Raw genomic sequence first — 21362 nt, forward strand, 5'->3', positions numbered from 1 at the left:
TGGCCACCACCACCCTTCTCTTCGTGGTGGCCGAGAAGCCGCTGTGCAGCCAGTGTGAAGCCGGCCGGCTACTGCAGAAAGAGACACACTGTATCCTGCCCGCGCCGCCCCCCGCCGCCCGCCCCCTTCCACCCCCGCGCGCCCCCTCCGTGCCGCCACCTCCTTGACTCCCCACCCATGCCCAGCGGACGGCCCGGAGCAGTGTGAACTGGTGCAGAGACCGCGATACCGGAGAGGCCCACACATCTGTTTCGACTACAACGCCACGGTAAGGAGCGGGGGAGGGCAGCTTTGACCCGCAGCTCCCGCTCTCCCCAGGGCTAGTGCGGCCCTGCCACGCCCCCTGCCCATCCCCGCCCGGGCCGACCGGCTGCTCCCTCTTTTCCCAACAGGAAGATACCTCAGACTGTGGCCGCGGAGCCTCCTTCCCCCCGTCGTTGGGCGTCCTGGTGTCCCTCCAGCTGCTGCTCCTCCTGGGCCTGCCTCCCCGGCCACAGCCTCAAGTCCATGCCCACCCCTCTCGCCGACTCTGAGTGTCCCTCCCCCCAGCAGGCCTCCCCGCCGTTCCCTGCTCCCCTGCCCTCCACTCCCCGCCTTAGAGCCTTGCCCCCTTCCTCAATGAAGGAACTGAGCGCTCCTGGCCCCCAGAATCTGCGCCTTGGGGTGGGGGTGGGGGGAGCCGAAGGAGGACGCTGCAGGTCTCTGGCCCCCAAGCCACGTCTCGCTGCTGAACTGTCAAAGTGTCCCCAGACCTCTCATTCCCACTGGACTCACCAACTCCTGAGGGCTGGGCCAGGGAGGCCACAGTACTGGTGCCAAACCAGGCCTCCACTGCCCGCCCTGCCCTGAGGCTCCCTTTGTGTGGGAGACCTAAGCCTTGCCCCACCTGGACTCCTCTAACCTGGCCCTTCTGCCCCACCCAGGACTAAAACTGGATTCCCGGGGAATAATAGAGGAAATGGTGATGGGCAGTTTGAGGCCTGTGCATCCCAGCTTAAGTCCTGGCAGGAGAGCCCCCAGTGAACTCCTGCCTCTCTCAGGCCTACAGCCATCCCTCCCCAAGCCCTGCAGGTAGCAGGACAGTGACAGTGACACTGGCTAAGACACAACCCCATACACAACTGGAGCCCTGAGGGCAGAAACTGGACTCATGTTAGACATACCCAGGAGGACACACACACAAACACAGACACACACACCATGGAGTGGGGTGAGGGTAGGGGCTCACAAAGCCTTACACAGGGTGAGGGGTTGGTGGGAGGGTCGGCACATGCAGGCTCCATCTGCTCGCCGTCAGCCTCTAATCTAACCTGTAACCCAGCTGGTCCTCTGTCTCTAAAGCTGAATGTCAAACAGTGCCAAATGCTGTGGCAAAGGGGGAAGATCCCTCTGTCCCAACTTTGCCGCCAGTGTCCCCTAAATGCCCGTGACCCTGCCAGGTGCTCATTGTAACCATTTCTCACTAGTGTCAGGCCCCCAGGGGGACCACATGCCACTGCCTGCACCCCTCAGCAGAGGAACTCTCACCAGACATCGCCCTTTGCCTTAGCGGCGGTGACTTGATCACTCCTAGCTGGATCATCCCACCCCCAATCTGGCCCTTACACACTCAGGCCTATCTCCCTCTCACACACACACACTCCCTGGCCAAACTGCTCCTCCCTGAACACACACTTGCACATATGCACACACATATACACACTCTGTGCACACACAGGCTGGGCCTGGGAACATCTCTTCACACCGTTCATTCTGGTCATTTCCCCCAAAGGCATCCCAGCCTGGGGACTATTGGGGTACTGAAGGCAGGGGGATGTGGCCATGGGGCTCAGATGGACTGGGAGGAGGGGGGAGGGTGATGCATTAATTAATGGCTCCGTTAATTAATGTCACGTTGCTTGTCGCTTTCTCAGTGTGTGTGTATGTATGGTCCATGCCTGCTGCTGGTGCCAGGGTGGGCACCCATGCTGTACACCCAGCCTAGACGCCAGCCATGTCTTGTGGGGGCGTGTGTGTAACTGTAGTGTAGTCAGGTGCTCAATGGAGAATATAAAAATAAAAAAGAATCAAACATATACAGAAAAATTAATATATATTTTAAGTTTAAAAAACAGAAAAGCAGACAAAACAATCCCCATCAGGTAGTTGTCCAACCCCCAGCTGGGTCTGATCCTTCTCATCACCCACCTGACCTGGCTGTCCCCTCACCTCGGGCTCGGGGGATCTGTGGGGGACTGGGGGGCCATTTCCTTTTATCTGCCCTTTTTTTTGGTTGTTCTATTTTGTACAGACAAGTTGGAAAAACAACAGCGACAAAAAAGTCAAGAAACTTTGTAAAATACTGTGTGTGTGATTCCTTGTAAAATATTTTCAAATGGTTTATTACAGAAGATCAGTTATTAAATAATGTTCATATTTTCACTTCAAATGGTTCCCATACACTGTGTCTGCCTGGAGTGAGGATTGGGTGGCTTGAAGATAGGTGGCCCTGACCACTTACCACTCAGTTGGGAGCGAAGCCATACCAATCCAGGTCTCTGGTGGGTGGAAGGCATGATGCTTCCCAGGTCTCCTAAGTGCCAGATCCTTGACATCCTTTGTCTTCTATAATCATCTCAAAAGCCTTCAGGAAAAACTGTCTTAAAAGTTTCCCAGAGGCTCAAGGCCAAGACCATGGAAGAAAGAAGATGGAGATGAGATGCAAGCTTCTGGCCAATGGGATCAGACCAGGGCCTAGTAAGGAGGTCCTCCACGTGGAATGAAGAGTGAATACCCGGTCCAAGTTCATGACCTGGTGCTGGAGGGCCACTATTGCTGTCTGGAGGAGGCCAAGTTCTGCCCGCCCCCTGCAAGCATTATGGCGGCTCCTTCCCAGCCCAGAGGAGGCCTGGGCCTCTCTGGCCACTGCTGCTCACACTGGAACACAACTCTGAATCCTTTTCACCAAATCCTCTCAGGCCTCCCTCTGGCAAGCCCTACACCCTTGTCCATTTTAATCCTAACTCTTAATAGTGAACCCTATTGTGTGACCTTTGTGTTCAAGGGGAAAGACAACCACCAGTGCAGAGATTTCCCACTGACACTTACTGTACACATTCCATACTCTACACTCACCCAGCTGAGTCCTCACCACAACCTTAAGAGTTAGATACCGGTTTATTTCCATACTTCTGGTGAGCAAATTGAGACAGGAGAAATCCTTTCTCCCAGATGCAAGAAACCACCAAAGGTTTCTGAGATGAGGTGGACTGTGGCTGAGGAACCTCAGATGCTAAATAAATGAAAGGGGGCATTTGAGGCGTTAGTGAAGACACCTTTCCTCACCCTCCACAATGGTTGGCCACATAGCAAAGACTAGCAGTCCCTGAGACCGCTCCCACGCTCTGCAACAGCCCCAGAGGTCCTGAGTTAGATCTGCCATGTAAAATACAGAACATCCAATCTGACTGGGATTTCAGATAATCAACTAGTATTTTTTAGTATGTTCCCAACATTGCATGGGACATAACTATAAAAATTGGAGTCACACGTATCCTGAAAAAAAATTGTTTATCTGAAATTCAAATCTCATTGGTCTGTATTTTGATTTGCTAAATCTGGCAACTCTACCCCGGCGTGGCATCCAGTGGAAACCCAGACCCCAAAGTTAAGGCATAGCAACACCTGTGATTTGGAAGGCTATGCACGCGTCAGCAATTGTACTGCTGGTGGAAAGGAAGGGATTCTGCACTTTAAAAATGTACTTTGTTACATAATTATTTTAATTATATGCACATTTATAAAATTCAGTTTTGCACAGGTGGCTTCAGGTGGCTGCTTGAAGCCACCACTGCAGTGAGGTGGAGGTCCAAGGCCAGTCTGACCCAAGTTTGTGTGGAGAGACCTCTCCATCAGGATCATCCATTGACTGGGTGAGGAAGAGTCTTTGAGATAGGTCTGGCCTCACCCCTTTTGGGGCTGGAGACCGGAGTTCAAGTATGGGCTCCACCTCACTTGCACACAAGGGCAGCCTGGGCAACACACTCGCTGAGCACCCAGGGTGGACTGCATTTTACACCCCAGTCCCCTTGGATCCTCACGGTAGTTCCCGTCATCATCTCCATTCAACGGTCCATGAAACTGAGTTTCAATAAAGTTCGGGAATTTGGCCAATGCCACACATCCGTCAAATGACAGAGCAAGAATTCCAACCTGGCTCAGGCATACACCAGACCATGGAAGTTCCAGGAGTTCGCGACCGCTGGACCATCGAACATTCTTACTCGCACACCTGCCTACAAGGACACACCCACTCAGATGTACCGGCAGACATGGAGCCACGCCTCCCGGGAAATTCAGAAAGTGCGTGGCCTGCAGCTGTGCAGCCGCCGGTTCTCGCCGCTCTCCAGAGGTCGTTCGCCCTCCCCCCACGTCTGGAGAACCGGCGGAAACGGTCCTGAGCACTACAACTCCCAAGCACACCCACCTCTCCTGGCGCACAGCCTCCTGGGACTAGTTCTACCCAGAGCCCAGATCTCCGCAGGTCCCAGTGTGGCCGAGGACTTCATGTCCCAGCATGCCGCGGAGCCGCAAGGCCGACGCTCAGAGGGCTTCCTGCCGCCGCCCGGGGCGCGCAGGCGCAGCGCCCTGTTTGTCGGCGCCTGAGAAGGGAGGAGGTACTGTCGAAACCGAGACCGAGGCCGAGGCGGAGCTGACCAGACTTGACTCCGGCCCAGAACTAGCCTCCGTGCCGCGCGGACCGTAAGAGGCCCCAGAGTGGATGGAGGAGATCGAGCCCTGAGATCACCGCCAGCCCGGTCGGCGCTGTGGCCACACAGGGCGGGCGGGCAGGCGGTGGTGTCTAAGCTGCTCAGGGCCTTTCCTCAGATCCCCGTCGAGGGGCCTAGGCCCCGGCCCCGCGACCGACCAGGCCCGGCTCTGCCCTTTGGGACCGGAGTCGACCCGACCGGAAGTAGAAGCCTTCACCGGGGCCATAGGCCAGTGACTAGGTCGGGCCCGGGCCTCCCGTCGGGGCCGGACTGGGAAGAGGCCCCGGGGAGGCCCCTAGCCCACTAAACCCTTCCTTCAGGCCAACGCCCGCCAGGAAGATGCAGCGCGCCCTACCGGGCGCCCGCCAACACTTGGGGGCCATTCTGTCCAGCGCCAGCGTGGTGGTGAAGGCTCTGTGCGCGGCGGTACTATTTCTGTATCTGCTGTCCTTCGCCGTGGACACGGGCTGCCTGGCGGTCACCCCAGGCTACCTCTTTCCGCCCAACTTCTGGATCTGGACCCTGGCTACCCATGGGTTGATGGAACAGCATGTGTGGGATGTGGCCATCAGCCTGGCCACGGTAGTGGTAGCTGGACGTTTGCTGGAGCCCCTCTGGGGGGCCTTGGAGCTGCTCATCTTCTTCTCAGTGGTGAACGTGTCTGTGGGGCTGCTGGGGGCCTTCGCCTACCTCCTCACCTACATGGCTTCCTTCAACTTGGTCTACCTTTTCACTGTCCGCATCCACGGCGCCCTCGGCTTCCTAGGTGGTGTCCTGGTGGCACTCAAGCAAACCATGGGGGACTGTGTGGTCCTGCGAGTGCCCCAGGTGCGTGTCAGTGTGGTGCCCATGCTGCTGTTGGGGCTGCTGCTGCTGCTGCGGCTGGCCACACTGCTCCAGAGCCCGGCACTGGCCTCCTATGGCTTTGGGCTGATCTCCAGTTGGGTGTATCTTCGTTTCTACCAGCGCCATAGCCGAGGCCGAGGGGACATGGCCGACCACTTTGCTTTCGCCACCTTCTTCCCCGAGATCCTGCAGCCTGTGGTGGGCCTGCTGGCAAACCTGGTGCATGGCCTCCTGGTGAAAGTAAAGATATGCCAGAAGACAGTGAAGCGCTATGACGTGGGCGCCCCATCCTCCATTACCATCAGCCTCCCAGGCACAGACCCTCAGGACGCAGAGCGGAGAAGGTACTGTGGAATCTTCCAAAACCTTGTTGAGCTAGGAGAATCTTACAGATCAGGTCCCATTCCATCTTTTGAGGTGCTTGCTTGCTGTATGTAGGCTGGCAGCTGTATGTAGGTTTACAGTAAGATGTTGGGGGCAGACTCAGAGAAAATCCAGTTTGTGGCCTTGATCTCAACACTTCGGTATCTGGGCTACATACAGTGCTTTCCAAAATTAGGGAGTAAAAGTTGTCTTTCTCACCCAGGGTGCTTAAGTTTCAAGAAACGCCCTGCTTCCTTTTGAACTGTGTGAGGGCTAGTGGAGAGCCAGGTACACATAACCCTGGCCTCGTCTCAGAATCTTGGCATGCTAGACACTGGTCCCATGGGAGCCAGAAGCAACCCGCTGGTCCTTTTTCCCCTGTGAGAGATGGACAGGGAAGGAGACCTGGGATCCTTATGAGGTGGTTGGGGCCACCCCAGTTTCCAAGTGCTGGACTCCACCCTCTTCCTGGGCCTTAAATTCAGATGCCGTGCTTCTCTGCAGCTTATTTATTAACAGGGAAGCCTGGGGTATAACGACTTAGACGACCACTGGCCCACATACACCGACTCTGGCAGGCGTGTGTCACCAAACCCATGGGACAGCCACGTGACCCACCAAGGGAGCCTGCTGACCACACCAGGGAATGGAGACAGCCTTTTCATTATCTGTAAACCAAGCCATCTGCACCATCAGGAGTCTCAGCTGAAGTACTCACTTAATGCACCTTGGCCAGGGCAAGACAGATCTTTTTTTAATCCATCTCTTTCTCTCTCTCCCAGGTCTATGGACTCACCAGAGTGGTCACAGCTCTGTTTCCAACACTATTGTTGAGTGGTTTTTGTTTTTTTTTTATGCAATTACTTGAATTGTGAAATCTAGAGCAGGTTCTGTTCCAATTTTGTGCATTTGTCAAAGGCTTCTGCTTTTGTGCACCCATGAGATGAGTTCTTAGCAGGCAACTTTACAAATTCAGTTGGACTTGTTCCGGTGCCTCCTCTCCACTGGGGCTTTGGCGTGAGGGACACACGCGTCTCCTGAAGGAGTTTCCAACTAGAGAAGCCAGAGTACTGTGGTCCAAGGTGCTACGTGTTAGTGCACGTGGCGTGCCACAGAGCTTGACTGTGGGCCTTACTTTGTGTCTCCGTGGCTAACCAATCCTAGAGACCGAGTTCTTTATTAATCTTTAACCTTAACTGGTGGAGGAGATGCAGCCAGAAGGGCCGGGCCTAGTGGAAACTGAACTGTCCTTAGAGATGTTCAGGTGATCCCAGGCCACAGTGATGGTCCCTCCTCTAGTGAGAAATCTTGGATTGTTAGGGTTGGCTGGACATTCGAAAAACCTTCACAGCCCCAAGAAACTGGACAGTTGGAGGCATGTTGGGGTAGTGGTGTCAGGAAGGGGGTTCCTGGCATAGCCTTGTGGCTGTTACCTTGCTTGGGGATAGGGGTCACTCTACCAAGCAGTTTGATCTCTTGCTGCATGCCACACTCCCTGCCCCAAAGAGGCAGTAATAGTGGGAGGCAGGGTTTCCCATCTTTGACCCTGTGACAGAGTGATGGGCATGCCACTACCTCTCTACCTCGGCAGGTTTTCAACAGAATTGGGAAGGCAGCGTCCAGAATGGGAGCTTGGGTAGCAGAGGGAAGGACTGTCCTGTCTGTGCCAACTTGCCATGATGCCAGGCTGAAGGACAGGGTGGAAGTATGCTGGGGCTTTGTATGCCTGTCTTCTTGTTGCTCCTCCTGTCATGTCCCCTGGCATGGTGGAGATTTTGGTTTTCTTCTGGAACATGGAAGGCTATATAGGTCTCCCATGCTGGTGGCAGAGTTGGAAGCATCAGGGGTCCACAGTGACCACTATGAGGAATATTAGCTGGCAGCATGAGCAGCCTACCTCCTGGTGGGCAGGGTCCCAGGTCCTCGTATATACCTTCTTCTAGCGAACTTCCCCACTTCCCTTGAAGGTGGGGTCTCCAGGGGTCTGCCCAGTGGAAACAGGCCTGGCCTGTGCCCTACCCACATGGGCTGTTTTTTCTTCCTCTCTTCCCGCTAGGAAACTATGTGTTCCTGCTCTAACCCAGGTCTTGGTAGTGTTGGGGGTTCTTCTGGGAAGGCCAATGCTAAGAGTCAGTTAGGAGGGGTGAGCTAACCCAAGTTGGCCCTGCTTTCCCAGGCTGACAGCCAAAGCAAGGGCTTAAGTTCCAAACCTCCCCACAAACCCTTGCCAGGGGGTTCACAACACTCCTGACAAGGAGATGGGGAGAAGTTATGCCTTCAATGTGATGCTGGTGCCCAGCAGAAATTCATGCGTCCAGGGACTTGCCCTTCCACCATCTGCCCTGGGTCGCAGTTCTGTCTAGCCTTAGGCACCATCCTCAGAACCATGCCTGGGGGCAGCCCGGTGGGCACCCAGCATTCTCAGCCGGGAGGTGTCCGAACTATGGAGGGAGTGCTCTACAGCCTTTGGGGTCCTTATTCGGATGGCAGAGACAGCCTTAATCGGATCCCTGGGGAGCCCTGGGCCCCACAATGGGGAAGGAGAACACATAGGATTTTGAGAGGCATGTGAGCAGTAAGGCAAGTCAGTTTCCTGAGGGAAAGAATACAGGGCATGAGCCACGTTCAGACCCATAGTGACCTGTCATCTTTCCCCGGCCCCAGGCAACTGGCTCTGAAGGCCCTCAACGAGCGGTTGAAGCGAGTGGAGGACCAATCTGTCTGGCCCAGCATGGACGACGATGAAGAGGAGGCTGGGGCCAAGGTGGATAGCCCCATGCCGTCAGACAAGGCCCCCACACTCCCAGGGAAGGGGGCTGTCCCAGAATCCAGCTTGATCACCTTTGAGGCAGCTCCCCCGACGCTGTAACTCTAGACCACCTTGAGTGTAGCACGTCCTCTCCCAAGCCCCCTTTGACACCCTCTCAGCTACTCCAGGGCACTGACTGCTCTGAGGAGAGGGAAGAAGGCCTGCTGCGGGTTGCCATAGCCTTCTGCTCTTTCTCGCCAACACTACCCAGGACTCTTGCTACCTGGTTCCAGCTCCAGACAACCACTCTGCCAGGCATGGGACCTCTGAAGCATAGCCAGCCCAGGCTGAGGTAAGACTGCACCTCAGCAGGCAGCCTCAGGCAAGCGGCTGCACGGACACTGGTGCATGGCTCCTGGGCCAACCCTCACACCTGACACTGGTTGCTGAGAGCCCTGAGCCAAGGCAAGGATTTGCCAAAAACATTCTGGGGGTCCAGCCAGTGCAGGAGCCAGCGCAGGGCTGCTGCACATCCCTGCCTGCCCCCAGAAAGACTGCGCTCATGTCAAGATTTCTGATTCCCCCTGCTGTGGCCATGGCTGCTTCCAGCCCAGAGCAGCCACAGCTCCCAGGTATTTTCTACAGGACCACTTGAGTGGGCAGCCAAGCCCTGCCTCGCAGTATCAATAAAGCAGTTCTTTGAGGTATGGCTCCTGGGCTCCGTTAGACCACCTTGTGCAGCCCCCTCGCCATGCTCAGCTGCGGATTAGACAGGGACCTCAGGTTCCAGGGCTCGGTCATGAAGGCTATTCCCGCTGGATAAAAACCCCATTGCCCTCATTTCTCCCCACCCCCTGTCACACTCTCCCCTGCCTCACCACCACATGTCCACTCAAGCAGCCTTCCCAGAGCTGTCACCTCAGACCCTTACTTATTGTCTCTCCCTGCACTACGTGGTCAGGGAGGCCCTGCCTGAAGATCTGATAACTAAGGGCCTCTCATCATAAGGAGTTGTTCTTACCCATGGTTCACTTTGAAGACAAGAGTGCTCGGTGTTTGGCACCTGTGGAGGCAGCCCATCCCCAGCTCCCATCCTGTCACTGCCCAGATTGGACCATCACAGTCGAAACTCCCAACACAGTGGGCACCTGGGGAAACTGAAAGGACACAGCCCCACCAATCACAGCTGCAGCTACAGCCCTAGGACCTGCTAGGGCCCCAGGGGGCGTAGGGCACTCAGCAGCCAGATCCCAGGGGCTGATGTCACAGGAGAGCTTCAGCCCCTCCGTGAGCAGCCACGGACAGGTCCCCATCTTGCCCAGCTGCCCATTTGTTCCTGCTGATGGTATTAGCAAGAACTATCCCCAGCTCTGGGCTATTCCTCCCATCCAGTCTTTTCAGTCTTTTTTTTTTCTTTTTGACTGCACCTCGTGGCATATGCTTAGTTCCCCCACCAGGGATCAAATCTGCACCCCCTGCATTGGAAGCTCAGAGTCTTAATGACTGAACCATCGGGGAAGTCCCTTAAGTCTTTTTTTTCCACTTTATTGTACTTTCTTCTCTTCTGTAATTTCTGGACATACCAGCAAAAGCTGAGTTGCTGGGGGTGGGGGATAGTCTTGCAACCCCAACTTCATCCAGGCATATGATCCATAAACTCCTCTGGGACGGTAGAGAAGGAAGGAAAGGGGAGGCACCGCAGCATGAGGAGCAAGTAACAGTGTCACACACAGGACTCTGGCTGCCCCAGGGCCTGAGGCATCCCATGAGCGAGCTGAGGGAGTCCAGGAGGCCTCAAACGTGGCTTCCACACTGAGGGGCAAATCCAGGCTTTCCCAAGGCCGGGAAGAGTTCACGGCTGGATCCTCTTGCGGTACAGGTAGGCGTTGCTCACCTGGTTCATAATGACCAAGCTGGTAATGACAGGGCAAAGCACAGCCAGGTACCAGACCCCACCGGTGACTGTGGCAGTGAACCAGAGTGAGCACATGCCCAACAAGAGGCTGGCACCCCCCAGAAGGTAGCCCACCAACCCCGAAGTGGCGTGGTAGAGCTTAAGCTTGGCCAGGGGCCATCGAGGCAGCAATTTGGGGTAGAGCAGGCCCACCCCACCCGAGCACTGCAGCCCTGCCCACAGCACAGCTAGCAGCCCTGCCCGCCCATGCCAAGTGGCCAGGTGGGCTTTGCCAAGCTGTTCCTTGTGGAGGATGACAAGGCCCAGGCCCAGCAATGCACACAGCAAGGCCAGCAGCTGCAGAACCCAGTGGCAACGCGCTCGGCCCTTCCGTGAAAGGGAGCGCAGCAACGAACTCTCAGGAGAGAACACCAGCAATGCCTCGGTCATCAGGAAAGAGAACTGTGAAGACAAAGATAGGACACTAAATGGGAGTGCTGCCAAGCAGAAGGGCAGAGTTTTAGATATAACCTAAGCTGCCCGCTAGTGTGGGCAGAGTGCCCTTTATTCTCTTCCCCACTGACTAGAGTATTTGCTGGGGCAAGAGTGGAAAACTATCTGGGACAGAACATGTGTTCTGAGTAACCACAAGAGGTACCTCTCCACACTTCTTCCTGGGTACTACTCTGAAATGTCATCTCTGCTGTGTTACCCAGCAAACAAGGTTTGAGATGGGGCAGTTATAAATGATTCACAAGCTTTGTTTCCCTGACAGGCCTGGATACAATTTCTTGGCAAGAGTTGTCCACATGGGTGCCCTGTTTCAGGGAATATTAGGCGCACCACTGTAAATTAAGGTAACAGGAGGCACAGGTACACCCAAATGCATATTAACCTTCTGGCCTGGAGGTGGCTAAAGCATCATTTTGTACTTAGACAAACCCATTTGCCCTGCATCTTGATTACCCTAGTTCAAGTCTCAGATATAAACTGTGGCAGGAGTTGGAGCCTACAGTTCCTCCAACCCCACATCCCACCCCTCCAAATAGATATTAAGTGTCCATTTACATTTAGAGGCCACTACAGTCTGGGGTGTTCATTGGAAGGATTGATGCTAAAGCTGAAACTCCAGTACTTGTGGCCACCTCATGCGAAGAGTTGACTCATTGGAAAAGACTGATGCTGGGAGGGATTGGGGGCAGGAGGAGAAGGGGACAACAGAGGATGAGATGGCTGGATGGTATCACCAACTCGATGCACATGAGTTTGGGTGAACTCCGGGAGTTGGTGATGGACAGGGAGGCCTGGTGTGCTGCAATTCATGGGGTCGCAAAGAGTCAGACACGACTGAGTGACTAAACTGAAGACCACCCCCAGAGCTGTACTTCCTCCCACCCCTAAGAGCTGGCCAGGTTCACTACTTACAGCCAAAGACATAAGCACAGGGTGCCAGGAGAAGAGACCTGGAATGAGAAGAGGAAGCCTCATGAGGCTCAAGCAAGAAGAACCCAGCCACACCAATCCCCACAAACTGAGGAAAATGAGCAGCCCATCACCCAAGGAGGTGCTGCCAAAATGCAAGCTCTCTCTTACCACAACAAGCTGACCCCATATCTATTCTCTCTTCCTGGATCCTCCCTGGATCAGAGGCCACCCTTCAACACTTCTCTCAGCCCTCCTTTCCCCCTGTACTTTGCAAGAGACAGCCAAGTGCAGCACCCAGACAAGAGAAGCCAGGTACTGTGTGGGGCCTGGCCAAGCTGGCAGAGCCCTCTCTCTCATCTACTCCACCCTGCTTATCCCTCCAGCACGGCATGTCCCTGAGCCAGCCAGGCCTTTCCCAAGAGTCAGACCCAAAGCTTCCTATTGCCCCTGCTCCCCAGGAAAAGTGACAGTTCCCAAAAGTCAGTAGCTATGCATTGTACTTACTGGAGCCAGGCCTGGCAAGTACAGCCACAAAGATGGTGAAGCCCAGGGCCACAAGGTGGGCAGCAGCCCCGGAGACAGTGCGCAGAGCTCGGTATATGTGTGACTCGGTCTCCACAGAAAGGGCCATGATCAATCAGGCCGGCTATAGTCTGAAAGCATAGCAGAGTGAGCAAGGGCCTCTGGTGCTTGCTGTCCACTCTTCTAACTGGAGCAAGGGTGGCGGAGCAGGAATGCCACTCTCTTCCAAAGAGTTAAGGTAGGAAGGGACAGCATTAAGGCAGGGCCCAGAAATAGTCGCGGGCTGGTGGCCTGTCAGCCTGTATCCGCATCTAAATTGGCACAGATCACTGGTCCACCTTCCAGGTAAGTTACGCAAGGCCGTGTAATAGACTACAAATCCCAGAGTGCATCACGCCGTCGCAGGACGGGAGCGCCTGCTGGAAGGGCGTGAAGCACTACGGGAACTGTAGTTCCCGGTTGCGTCGAAATTACAGCCTCAATCTCTTTGCGCACACCCTTCCCACGTGCAGCTGGCTTACTGCTTCTACACGCCAGGGATTCGCCTGCCTCACCCGCAGCGCCGACCCGAGGAGGTGGTTCGGTCCCGAACAAGTGGGATTCTTCGGGCGCTACCGCGCGCCCTGCCGCTCCGCCGCCTAACTTCCGGGTGCGACGCCTACCCACCCGGGACTTCCTGGACTGTTCTCCGCAGCCACACGGCTGAGTTGCGCTGCGCAGGCGCTGTTGAGCAGATGGCTTCGCGGGTGTTACCAGTGCGCAGGCGTGTCTGACCTGGCGGCCCAAGCCTCTGGTCTGTTTCTGACAGGTGCTCCCAGGAATAGAGGCCCCAGCTACAGACCCCGGCCCCACTAGCGCCATGGGCAGCAGCTGCCGCATCGAATGCATATTCTTCAGCGAGTTTCACCCTACGCTGGGACCCAAGATCACCTATCAGGTGCTATCCGGGCTCGCGGGACAATGGGGGATAGAGGGACGCTCCGGGGAGTTCAGTCAGTTGGCTGGAAGCGATGGAACCCCGTGCCCCGTGTTGCACGCAGGCACGCCGCTCCCTCGTTCGCGGGGAATCGTGAACCACAAGTATATTCAAACCCAGTCCCGAGCTCCCGGTGTGGCAAAGCAAACAAACATCACATAGGCAGTGATTGTGGAAAATGGGGCTGTGTGGGCCCAAGGGAGGTGCCAGGTCCTATGAGAGGTGTGAGTGGTGATCCACTAGTGTCCCTGCATGCATAGAAATTTAGGTGTGGGAGGAGTGTGCCAGGTGGAGGGAACAGCATATGCAGAAGCCAGGAGGTAGGTGAAAACATAATGTGTGTGTGGAAACAAAGTTGGAGTAGGCCTGGGTGGATGGGAGAGAGGAGAAACCCTGGAGAAGAGAGCTTAGGTCTTGAAGGTCACCCTGTGTACTCTGCCTAGTCTCTGTACTAGGTCCTCTAAGGGGTTTCTTGTCACTCCCTTCCACAGGTCCCTGAGGACTTCATCTCCCGGGAGCTGTTTGACACCGTCCAGGTGTACATCATCACCAAGCCAGAGCTGCAGAACAAGCTCATCACTGTGTGAGCCCCTAGCTGGGGAGTGGGCAGGGCTCCCAAGGAGGCGTGGACAGACCTGGGGACAGGAGGAGATTGATTTTGTTCCTACCTGTTCCCCTCGTCCAGCACAGCCATGGAGAAGAAACTGATAGGCTGCCCCGTGTGCATCGAGCACAAGAAGTATAGCCGCAATGCCCTGCTGTTCAACTTAGGCTTTGTGTGTGACGCCCAAGCCAAGACCTGTGCCCTTGAGCCCATCGTCAAAAAGCTGGCTGGCTACCTGACCACACTGGAGGTCTGCACACAGTGGGCTTGCATGGATGGGCAGGCAGAATTAGGGAAGGTGTTCGCGTGTCTCCAAAGCCCTCCAGACCTGGGAACCTGTGAGGGAGGGTGCCAGCCAAGGGTCCTGGGGTGTGCCAACCATGCTGTCCATGCCCCATCCAGCTAGAGAGCAGCTTCGTGTCCACGGAGGAGAGCAAGCAGAAGTTGGTGCCCATCATGACCATCCTGCTGGAGGAGTTAAATGCCTCAGGCCGGTGCACTCTGCCCATCGGTATGGCCTGGCCTCTACAAGGACAGCAGAGGGGTCGAGGAGGGATGGGAAAGTGGTAGAGGAAGGTGGGCCCAGTCAAGAACAAGACAAATTGGCAGCTAGGAAATAGCCATGAGCTTGGCTGACGATGTCCAGGGTCCAGTGGATGATGGGGTTGGGGAGGGGGAGGCCAGTAGAGTTCTCTGGCTCTGCTCCCTGAACATGTTTCTTCCCCTGAATGGACCTCAGTCTCTTGCTCCATAAAAGAAGGAGATTGATCCTACCCGGAGCCACCTGTCTGCCTCAAGGGTGGCTGGGAGGACTGCCTGGTAATTGAGGGCCTCTTGGAAGAGTTGGCACTGAGGATATGGGTGGGATCCCCTGCAGATGAATCCAACACCATCCACTTGAAGGTGATTGAGCAGAGGCCTGACCCTCCTGTGGCCCAGGAGTATGATGTGCCTGTCTTTACCAAAGACAAGGAGGATTTCTTCAACTCACAGTGGGACCTCACCACGCAGCAGGTGTGCTCACCACCCCGGCCATCATGACCTGTGGCTGGCCTCAGCCCTGGCCTCATCCCACTTCTACTGAACCTGTTCTTCCCTGCCCAGATCCTGCCCTACATTGACGGTTTCCGCCACGTCCAGAAGATCTCAGCCGAGGCAGACGTGGAGCTCAACTTGGTGCGCATTGCCATCCAGAACCTGCTGTGAGTGGGGAACAGTGACACCCGGGACAGGTTTACCTGTCAGGAGGAGCCCAGGGACCCTGAGTATAGGCGCTGGGAAGGCATGGCCCTCAGAAGCTGAGCACTACTGTTTCCCCCAGGTACTATGGCGTTGTGACACTGGTGTCCATCCTCCAGGTAGGTGAGTCTGGGGTCTGAATAAGTGGAGACTGGATCATGAGACTGGGCCCAACTGGGGCTGTGTCAGACTTCCAAGCCCCTTACTCAAGCCCCTGTGCCGCCTACTACCCTCCAGTACTCCAATGTGTACTGCCCAACACCTAAAGTCCAGGACCTGGTGGACGACAAGTCCCTGCAGGAGGCGTGTCTATCCTATGTGACCAAGGAAGGTATTGTCAGGCTCTGGGGGAGGCCATCTCCGGGAGGGCAGGGCCACCTGGAGAGCTGACCCTTGATGCCTGCAGGGCACAAGAGGGCCAGTCTCCGGGATGTATTCCAGTTGTACTGCAGCCTGAGCCCTGGAACTACTGTGAGAGATCTCATTGGCCGCCACCCCCAACAGCTGCAGCACGTTGATGAACGGTCAGAGGGGGGCCCCTTGAAGCATGAGAGGTTTGCCTGAAGGGAGGTACATTCTCTGTGTCTCTCTGGAACTCTGGGTCAGAGAGAAAGCAGGAGACACCTAGTGAGCAGAATCATATGGCACTGCTAATCCAGGAAGGCTTCCTGGAGGTGGTGGGTTTTGGAGACCAGTCTGGTCATGGAAACAAAACCGGAAGGGAGACTGGCCTGGCTAGAAGGAAGCCTCGCCCAGAGCATCACCTCTTTCTTCCTTGACACTCATCCCAGGAAGCTGATCCAGTTTGGGCTTATGAAGAACCTCATCCGGCGACTACAGAAGTATCCTGTGCGGGTGTCTCGGGATGAGCGGAGCCACCCTGCCAGGCTATACACAGGCTGCCACAGCTACGATGAGATCTGTTGCAAGACAGGTAGAAGCAGGCAGGACCGCTGAGGTGGGGTCAGGGCAGCGTGGCCAACCCCCTCAAGGCTCCTGACCTCACCTCCACCACACCATACAGGCATGAGCTACCAAGAGCTGGATGAACGGCTGGAAAACGACCCCAACATCATCATCTGCTGGAAGTGAGGCTGGTGGCGGTTGGACAAGGCACGCAGCTATGGCTACTCTCTTCTGCTAAGCCCTGCCTGGTGCATGAGGACTAGACCAGAAAACTAGTCCATACTGTCCTAAGGTTGACCCTCATTTCTGTAAATAAAGTCATCCGTTTCAACCTACGTTTATTGAAGACTACCTCTGAGCCAGCCACCAGAGAGGAGTAGTGAATGAAATACCCCTAGTCCTGGCATCCTGGAGCGCCATCTGGTGGGCAGAACCGACAATGGGCCTGTAAAAGTGCCCACTAATTATAAACTGAAATAATCAGCCAGAAAGAAACAATCAGAAAGCTGAGATGAAAAGTGAATTGGGATAGGAGCTGAGACTGCTCTGTATTAGGTGGGCAAGGAAGGCCTAGCTGAACTAGTGTAAACCAAACCCTGAAGAAGGAAGAATACACCAGGCAGAGGTAACAGGTGCAAAAGCCCTGAATCAAAATCTGCTTTGGGATATGTGAGGAAGCCAAGGGAAGCCCATGGGACTGGAACATAGAGGGCAAGGGGGAGTGGGGCAAGAAACAAAATCGGGAGGTAGGACAGGAGGCAAAAGCCTGATTCTGCAGAGCTATGGATAAGCTGCTTTGGACATCCGAAATCTCTCTGACGTCTATTTGTCACTCAGTGGTGTCCGACTCTTTCGTGACCCCATGCATGTAGCCCACCAGGCTGCTCTGTTGGGGGAATTCTCCAGGCAAGAATACTGGAGCCATTTTCTTCTTCAGGGGGTCTTTCTGACCCAAGGATTGAACCTGGGTCTCCTGCACTTCAGGCAGATTCCTTACCATCTGAGCTACCATAGTATTCAATGTTTTGAAGGCCGGAGGCAGCCAGATCCACTGTCAAGTGAGGAAGGAATGTCTCATGTACAATTTTTTTTTTCTAGCCACGCTGCATGTGGGATCTTAATTCCCCAACCAGTTATCAAATCCACACTCCTTGCATTGGAATCGTGGAGTCTTAATCACTGAACTATCGAAGTCCCTCATATACACCTTTAAAAGACTCCTGGTGGGAATTCCCTGGAGGTCCAGTGTTTAGGATTTCAAGCTCTTAAACTGCCAAGGGCTGGGGTTCGATCCCTGGTCCAGGAAATAAGATCCCACATGCTATAAGGCAGAGGAAAGCTCAGGAAGGTCAAGGGTGTAACAGTAACATGAGAGGTGATGGCAGCCCGGACTAGGAAGGAGAGAAGTTGTGAGCCCTGCGCAGTATTTTGGGGATAGAGCCAACGAGGTGGAGCTGGACGCCAGAAATGCTGGAGCAAGGAGGCCAGAGAGAGGAGCATCAAATGTGGGCGGAAAGAGAGTCGCTACTGGAAGAGCTGGTGGGGGGCGGGCCGACTTGACATCCATCTGAGGAGGGAGCCTAAGCTGCAGGAGTCTGGAACCCTCGAGCTGCAGCCGTTTGTGAGGGAGAAAGCTCTAGGAGTCCAAAAAGAGTTGCTGCCCGCAGCCTGACTGGCAAGCAAGACGCTGGCGGGTGAGGACCCAGCAGGGGCGGGGCCCAGGTAGCACTGCGCAGGCGCCGAGCTTACCGTTTCCATGGTGGCGAGGACTCACGCGCAGCAACAGCTCCGCAACTGTAGGGTCCCAGACTTCGGCCCCGCGGGAGACCGTGGTCCCCGAGCGTGTCGGCATCGCCACCCCAGAGCCAGCTGCTGCCCGTGGAGAGCCAGACCCCACCTTCACGCTCTCGGTCCGTTGCGGAGACATGGGCGACCTGGAGCTGCTGCTGCCGGACGAGGCTGATGTGCTAGTACGGGGACTGCGCAGCTTCCAGCTGCGCGATATGGGCTCCAGAGGGTGAGGCCGCTGAATACAGGGTCAGGCGGCGTCATGGGGTCAGAGTCCTTGAGTTGGGGGAGTGTGGGCCAGAGTCCTCTGAGGAGAGGGTTTGCCCAGCGTGGAGGGGCCCTTAAGTTGGGGAGGTAAACCTCTCTGAGATAGGGTTATATGGTCCTGAGCCACCTTGGACCCCTCAGAATAGGGTTAGGCTTCAATAGCACCCAGCCCTGACCCCCAATCCTACTGCACATATGTGCACCCACATGCACACACAACCCGGGGCAGGTGGAACCAGCAGCATGAGAACCTGGAGAAACTGAACATGCAGGCCATCCTCGATGCCACGGCCAGCCAGGGAGAGCCCATCCAGGAGCTGCTGGTCACCCATGGGAAGGTACGCTGGAGTCACAGGCAGGGTTCCTGCCTTTTTACCACCCTACACCCCACCACCCATCTACCCTCTCAGAAACTGGGTGCCTACACTTCCCTCTGATGGGCACCTCGGCCCTCCCCAAAGGAGAAAGAAGAGTGTGTAGGACCCTGGCATGCCTGGTGGGGAGCAGGGTGCAAGCTGATTAGGGAGATAGTCCTGGATCCTAGAACAGCCTAGGCTGTAGGGTGAGGGCCCAAGTTCTAAAGGCATTCCTGAATAGCCTGTCAGGCTAGAGAGGGGCCCCCAGTGAAGTGGGGCAGAACTTTGGCATAGAAGGGAACAACCTCCCCAACAGGAGAGAGAGAGAGGGAGTTAGAAACCAGGAGTTGGCTTGACTGGAATGTGAGCCAGGAGGTGGCACCAGTAGATGACCTGAATCATCACTGACAAAAGGGTTCCTCTGCAAGGAAAAAGTGGAGCCCCCTACTGGTGGGGTGGGGTAGGAATAGGGCACTATAGAAGGACCTCAGAAAAGAGTGAGGCCAAGGCACACAAAAGCCTCTGAAGATGAGAGAACAAGGACAAGAGAAGGCATGAGCAGGAGGCATGAGCAGAAGGCTGGCCTGAGGGTGCACTTGGATGGGGGATATGGGGCAAGAGCTCAACTGCAGAGGGGGAGCATGGCAGCCTGGGGACAAGGCAAGGACCAATCCATATGAAGCCTGGGGGATGGAGACCCTCCCAGAGGTGTTGGAGGCAGCTGGGAATGAAGGTTCAAGGTGCAGGAGAGAGGTTTGAGAAGGAATTCATGGGGCATAGGAGAGCCTAGGGGTCCACGGGAATTTGAGGAGGGCTGAACTGGGCTGACCTGTTGGCAGGCCAAGACAGGCCCATCTCACCCCTTGTCCTCTGCCCTCCCCCTCAAAGATCCCGACGCTGGTGGAAGAGCTGATTGCAGTGGAGATGTGGAAGCAGAAGGTGTTCCCTGTGCTGTGCAAGCTGGAGGACTTCAAGCCCCAGAACACGTTTCCCATCTACATGGTGGTGAGCTGGGCCGTCGGTGCATAGCCCTGCCCGCCCCTTCAGACAGCCCTGGACTAGAGAGGGTGGCTGGTAGCCCGTATCCCGCTCTCAGCAGCTCTGGGCCCTATCCTCTTTATGTGACAGTTACACCACGAGGCCTCCATCATCAACCTCCTGGAGACAGCGTTCTTCCACAAGGTGAGGCAGCCACCTTGCCCATTGGCTACTGCCCTCGGCGAGAGTCTGGCGGCGAGGGGGGTTGTGTCTGTGTGGCCAGAGCATCAGAGCCAGGACGTTTCCCCCTCCCTGCCCTTCAGGAGGTGTGCGAGTCAGCGGAGGACACGGTCTTGGACCTGGTGGACTACTGCCACCGCAAACTGACTCTCCTGGTGGCCCAGAGTGGCCGTGGTGCCCCTCCTGAGGAGGAGTCCCAGTACAGCAGCCCCATGCAGGTGGGCTGAGGTGCCCTGGGACTGGCAAGGGCTAGACCCCAGTCCCCCCTAGCTTGAACACCTTGTGCCCCACCCTACCCCCCACCCCAGGAGCTGCAGAAGCAGGCAGAGCTGATGGAATTTGAGATTGCGCTGAAGGCCCTCTCAGTGCTTCGCTACATCACAGACTGTGTGGACAGGTGGGCAACCCAGTCAGGCCTGGGGCCTGCAGTGGAGGGCTGGGAGCCTGGGCCTGTCACCTCCACTCACCTCCCCATCCCCATCCTAGCCTTTCCCTGAGCACCTTGAGCCGCATGCTCAGCACCCACAACCTGCCCTGTCTCCTGGTGGAATTACTGGAGCACAGTCCCTGGAGCCGACGGGAAGGAGGTAAGGTCCTCCTCCACCCGCCTAAGCCCCAGTTCACTGCTTCCAGGACATCTTCCATCTTCCAGGATTGATGGGGTGGGCCACTTGCAGCCAGATAAACTTTGCCCCCTTGCCCAAAGAAAATACCAGGATGTTTCCCCCACAGTGGGCCTAGACCTGGACTCTGTTGCAGGCAAGGCCTGTGTGTCCACTATTGAGGAGTCACGCTGCTCTGAAGTGAGCCCCACCCCAGCGTGGGTGTGTGCTATGGCCCACGCAGCTGGATCATTCAAAGCGCACGCAATGCCTTCACCCCGTACATTGGTTCCTCTTTCCAGGCAAGCTGCAGCAATTTGAGAGCGGCCGTTGGCAGACAGTGACCCCCTCAGAGCAGCAAAAACTGAGCAAGTTGGATGGGCAGGTGTGGATCGCCCTATACAACCTGCTGTTAAGCCCTGAGGCCCGGGCCCGCTACTGCCTCACAAGCTTTGCCAAAGGACAGCTACTCAAGGTAGGAAACTCCTACATGAGTGTCCACAGCCCCTGCCCTGCTGTGGGTCACCCTTGATGTTTATTTTTGCCCGCCTACCTCAGCCGCAGCCCTCTCTCCACACCTTGGGCCTCAGGTGATAACAGCAACTAGTGGGACCTGGGTCCCACTGGCACCCTCAGCCCAGTCCAGCCCAGCCCAGGCCCTCTCTGTTCCCCAACCCTCTGGTCAGCACCGCCTCACACTGGCCTCCCCTGGACACCCTTGCAGCTTCGGGCCTTCCTCACAGACACACTGCTCGACCAGCTGCCCAACCTGGCAGACCTGCAGGGTTTCCTCGCTCACCTGGCCCTGACTGAAGCCCAGCCCCCTAAGAAGGACCTCGTGTTGGAACAGGTAGGCTCT

The 21362-nt window shown here is 56.0% G+C and overlaps 5 protein-coding genes across 5 annotated transcripts in view; 4 read left to right on the forward strand and 1 right to left on the reverse strand.

The window, feature by feature from the left end:
- Positions 1-599, forward strand: part of CACNA2D2 (calcium channel, voltage-dependent, alpha 2/delta subunit 2) — a 70525-nt gene extending 69926 nt beyond the window's left edge. The window contains exons 35-37 of the mRNA XM_010851950.1: positions 3-90; positions 186-268; positions 393-599. Of these exons, the coding sequence (XP_010850252.1) occupies positions 3-90; positions 186-268; positions 393-533 (312 nt within the window). The 3' untranslated portion in view covers positions 534-599. The remainder of the gene's footprint in view (positions 1-2; positions 91-185; positions 269-392) is intronic.
- Positions 600-4592: 3993 nt separating this feature from the next.
- TMEM115 (transmembrane protein 115) lies at positions 4593-9413 on the forward strand. The gene is made up of 2 exons (XM_010851800.1): positions 4593-5938; positions 8622-9413. Exons 1-2 carry the CDS (start codon positions 5088-5090, stop codon positions 8824-8826), a joined length of 1056 nt encoding a protein of 351 aa, XP_010850102.1. The 5' UTR covers positions 4593-5087; the 3' UTR covers positions 8827-9413.
- Positions 9414-10228: 815 nt separating this feature from the next.
- On the reverse strand, positions 10229-13200 carry LOC104997175 (cytochrome b561 domain-containing protein 2). Its single transcript, XM_010851802.1, has 4 exons — positions 13102-13200; positions 12530-12678; positions 12026-12063; positions 10229-11062 (listed from the first exon to the last, which is right to left on the reverse strand). Exons 2-4 carry the CDS (start codon positions 12654-12656, stop codon positions 10559-10561), a joined length of 669 nt encoding a protein of 222 aa, XP_010850104.1. The 5' UTR covers positions 12657-12678; positions 13102-13200; the 3' UTR covers positions 10229-10558.
- A 35-nt stretch (positions 13201-13235) lies between these two features.
- Positions 13236-16607, forward strand: NPRL2 (nitrogen permease regulator-like 2 (S. cerevisiae)). Its single transcript, XM_010851801.1, has 11 exons — positions 13236-13484; positions 14015-14106; positions 14209-14377; positions 14530-14638; positions 15005-15141; positions 15232-15329; positions 15449-15485; positions 15604-15697; positions 15773-15890; positions 16158-16300; positions 16391-16607. Exons 1-11 carry the CDS (start codon positions 13407-13409, stop codon positions 16456-16458), a joined length of 1143 nt encoding a protein of 380 aa, XP_010850103.1. The 5' UTR covers positions 13236-13406; the 3' UTR covers positions 16459-16607.
- A 1434-nt stretch (positions 16608-18041) lies between these two features.
- The window catches only part of ZMYND10 (zinc finger, MYND-type containing 10), a 4227-nt gene continuing 906 nt past the window's right edge, over positions 18042-21362 (forward strand). The window contains exons 1-9 of the mRNA XM_010851803.1: positions 18042-18289; positions 18557-18665; positions 19572-19688; positions 19812-19865; positions 19985-20119; positions 20210-20298; positions 20388-20488; positions 20806-20978; positions 21228-21353. Coding sequence (XP_010850105.1) covers positions 18198-18289; positions 18557-18665; positions 19572-19688; positions 19812-19865; positions 19985-20119; positions 20210-20298; positions 20388-20488; positions 20806-20978; positions 21228-21353 — 996 coding nt within the window. The 5' untranslated portion in view covers positions 18042-18197. The remainder of the gene's footprint in view (positions 18290-18556; positions 18666-19571; positions 19689-19811; positions 19866-19984; positions 20120-20209; positions 20299-20387; positions 20489-20805; positions 20979-21227; positions 21354-21362) is intronic.

The sequence above is a fragment of the Bison bison genome, unplaced genomic scaffold, assembly GCF_000754665.1.
Source record: "Bison bison bison isolate TAMUID 2011002044 unplaced genomic scaffold, Bison_UMD1.0 scf7180017864304, whole genome shotgun sequence".
Classification (NCBI taxonomy): domain Eukaryota; kingdom Metazoa; phylum Chordata; class Mammalia; order Artiodactyla; family Bovidae; genus Bison; species Bison bison.

Excerpts from the sequence above, each read along its gene's own strand:
- TMEM115 (XM_010851800.1), top strand. The coding sequence starts at position 5,088 with ATGCAGCGCGCCCTACCGGGCGCCCGCCAACACTTGGGGGCCATTCTG. Across the intron at positions 5,939-8,621 it reads CAGGACGCAGAGCGGAGAAG|GCAACTGGCTCTGAAGGCCC; the intron begins GTACTGTGGAAT and ends CCCCGGCCCCAG.
- LOC104997175 (XM_010851802.1), bottom strand. The coding sequence starts at position 12,656 with ATGGCCCTTTCTGTGGAGACCGAGTCACACATATACCGAGCTCTGCGC. Across the intron at positions 12,064-12,529 it reads ACTTGCCAGGCCTGGCTCCA|GTCTCTTCTCCTGGCACCCT; the intron begins GTAAGTACAATG and ends TTCTCATTCCAG. Across the intron at positions 11,063-12,025 it reads CTGTGCTTATGTCTTTGGCT|TTCTCTTTCCTGATGACCGA; the intron begins GTAAGTAGTGAA and ends TTGTCTTCACAG.
- NPRL2 (XM_010851801.1), top strand. The coding sequence starts at position 13,407 with ATGGGCAGCAGCTGCCGCATCGAATGCATATTCTTCAGCGAGTTTCAC. Across the intron at positions 13,485-14,014 it reads GACCCAAGATCACCTATCAG|GTCCCTGAGGACTTCATCTC; the intron begins GTGCTATCCGGG and ends TCCCTTCCACAG. Across the intron at positions 15,142-15,231 it reads GGGACCTCACCACGCAGCAG|ATCCTGCCCTACATTGACGG; the intron begins GTGTGCTCACCA and ends TTCCCTGCCCAG.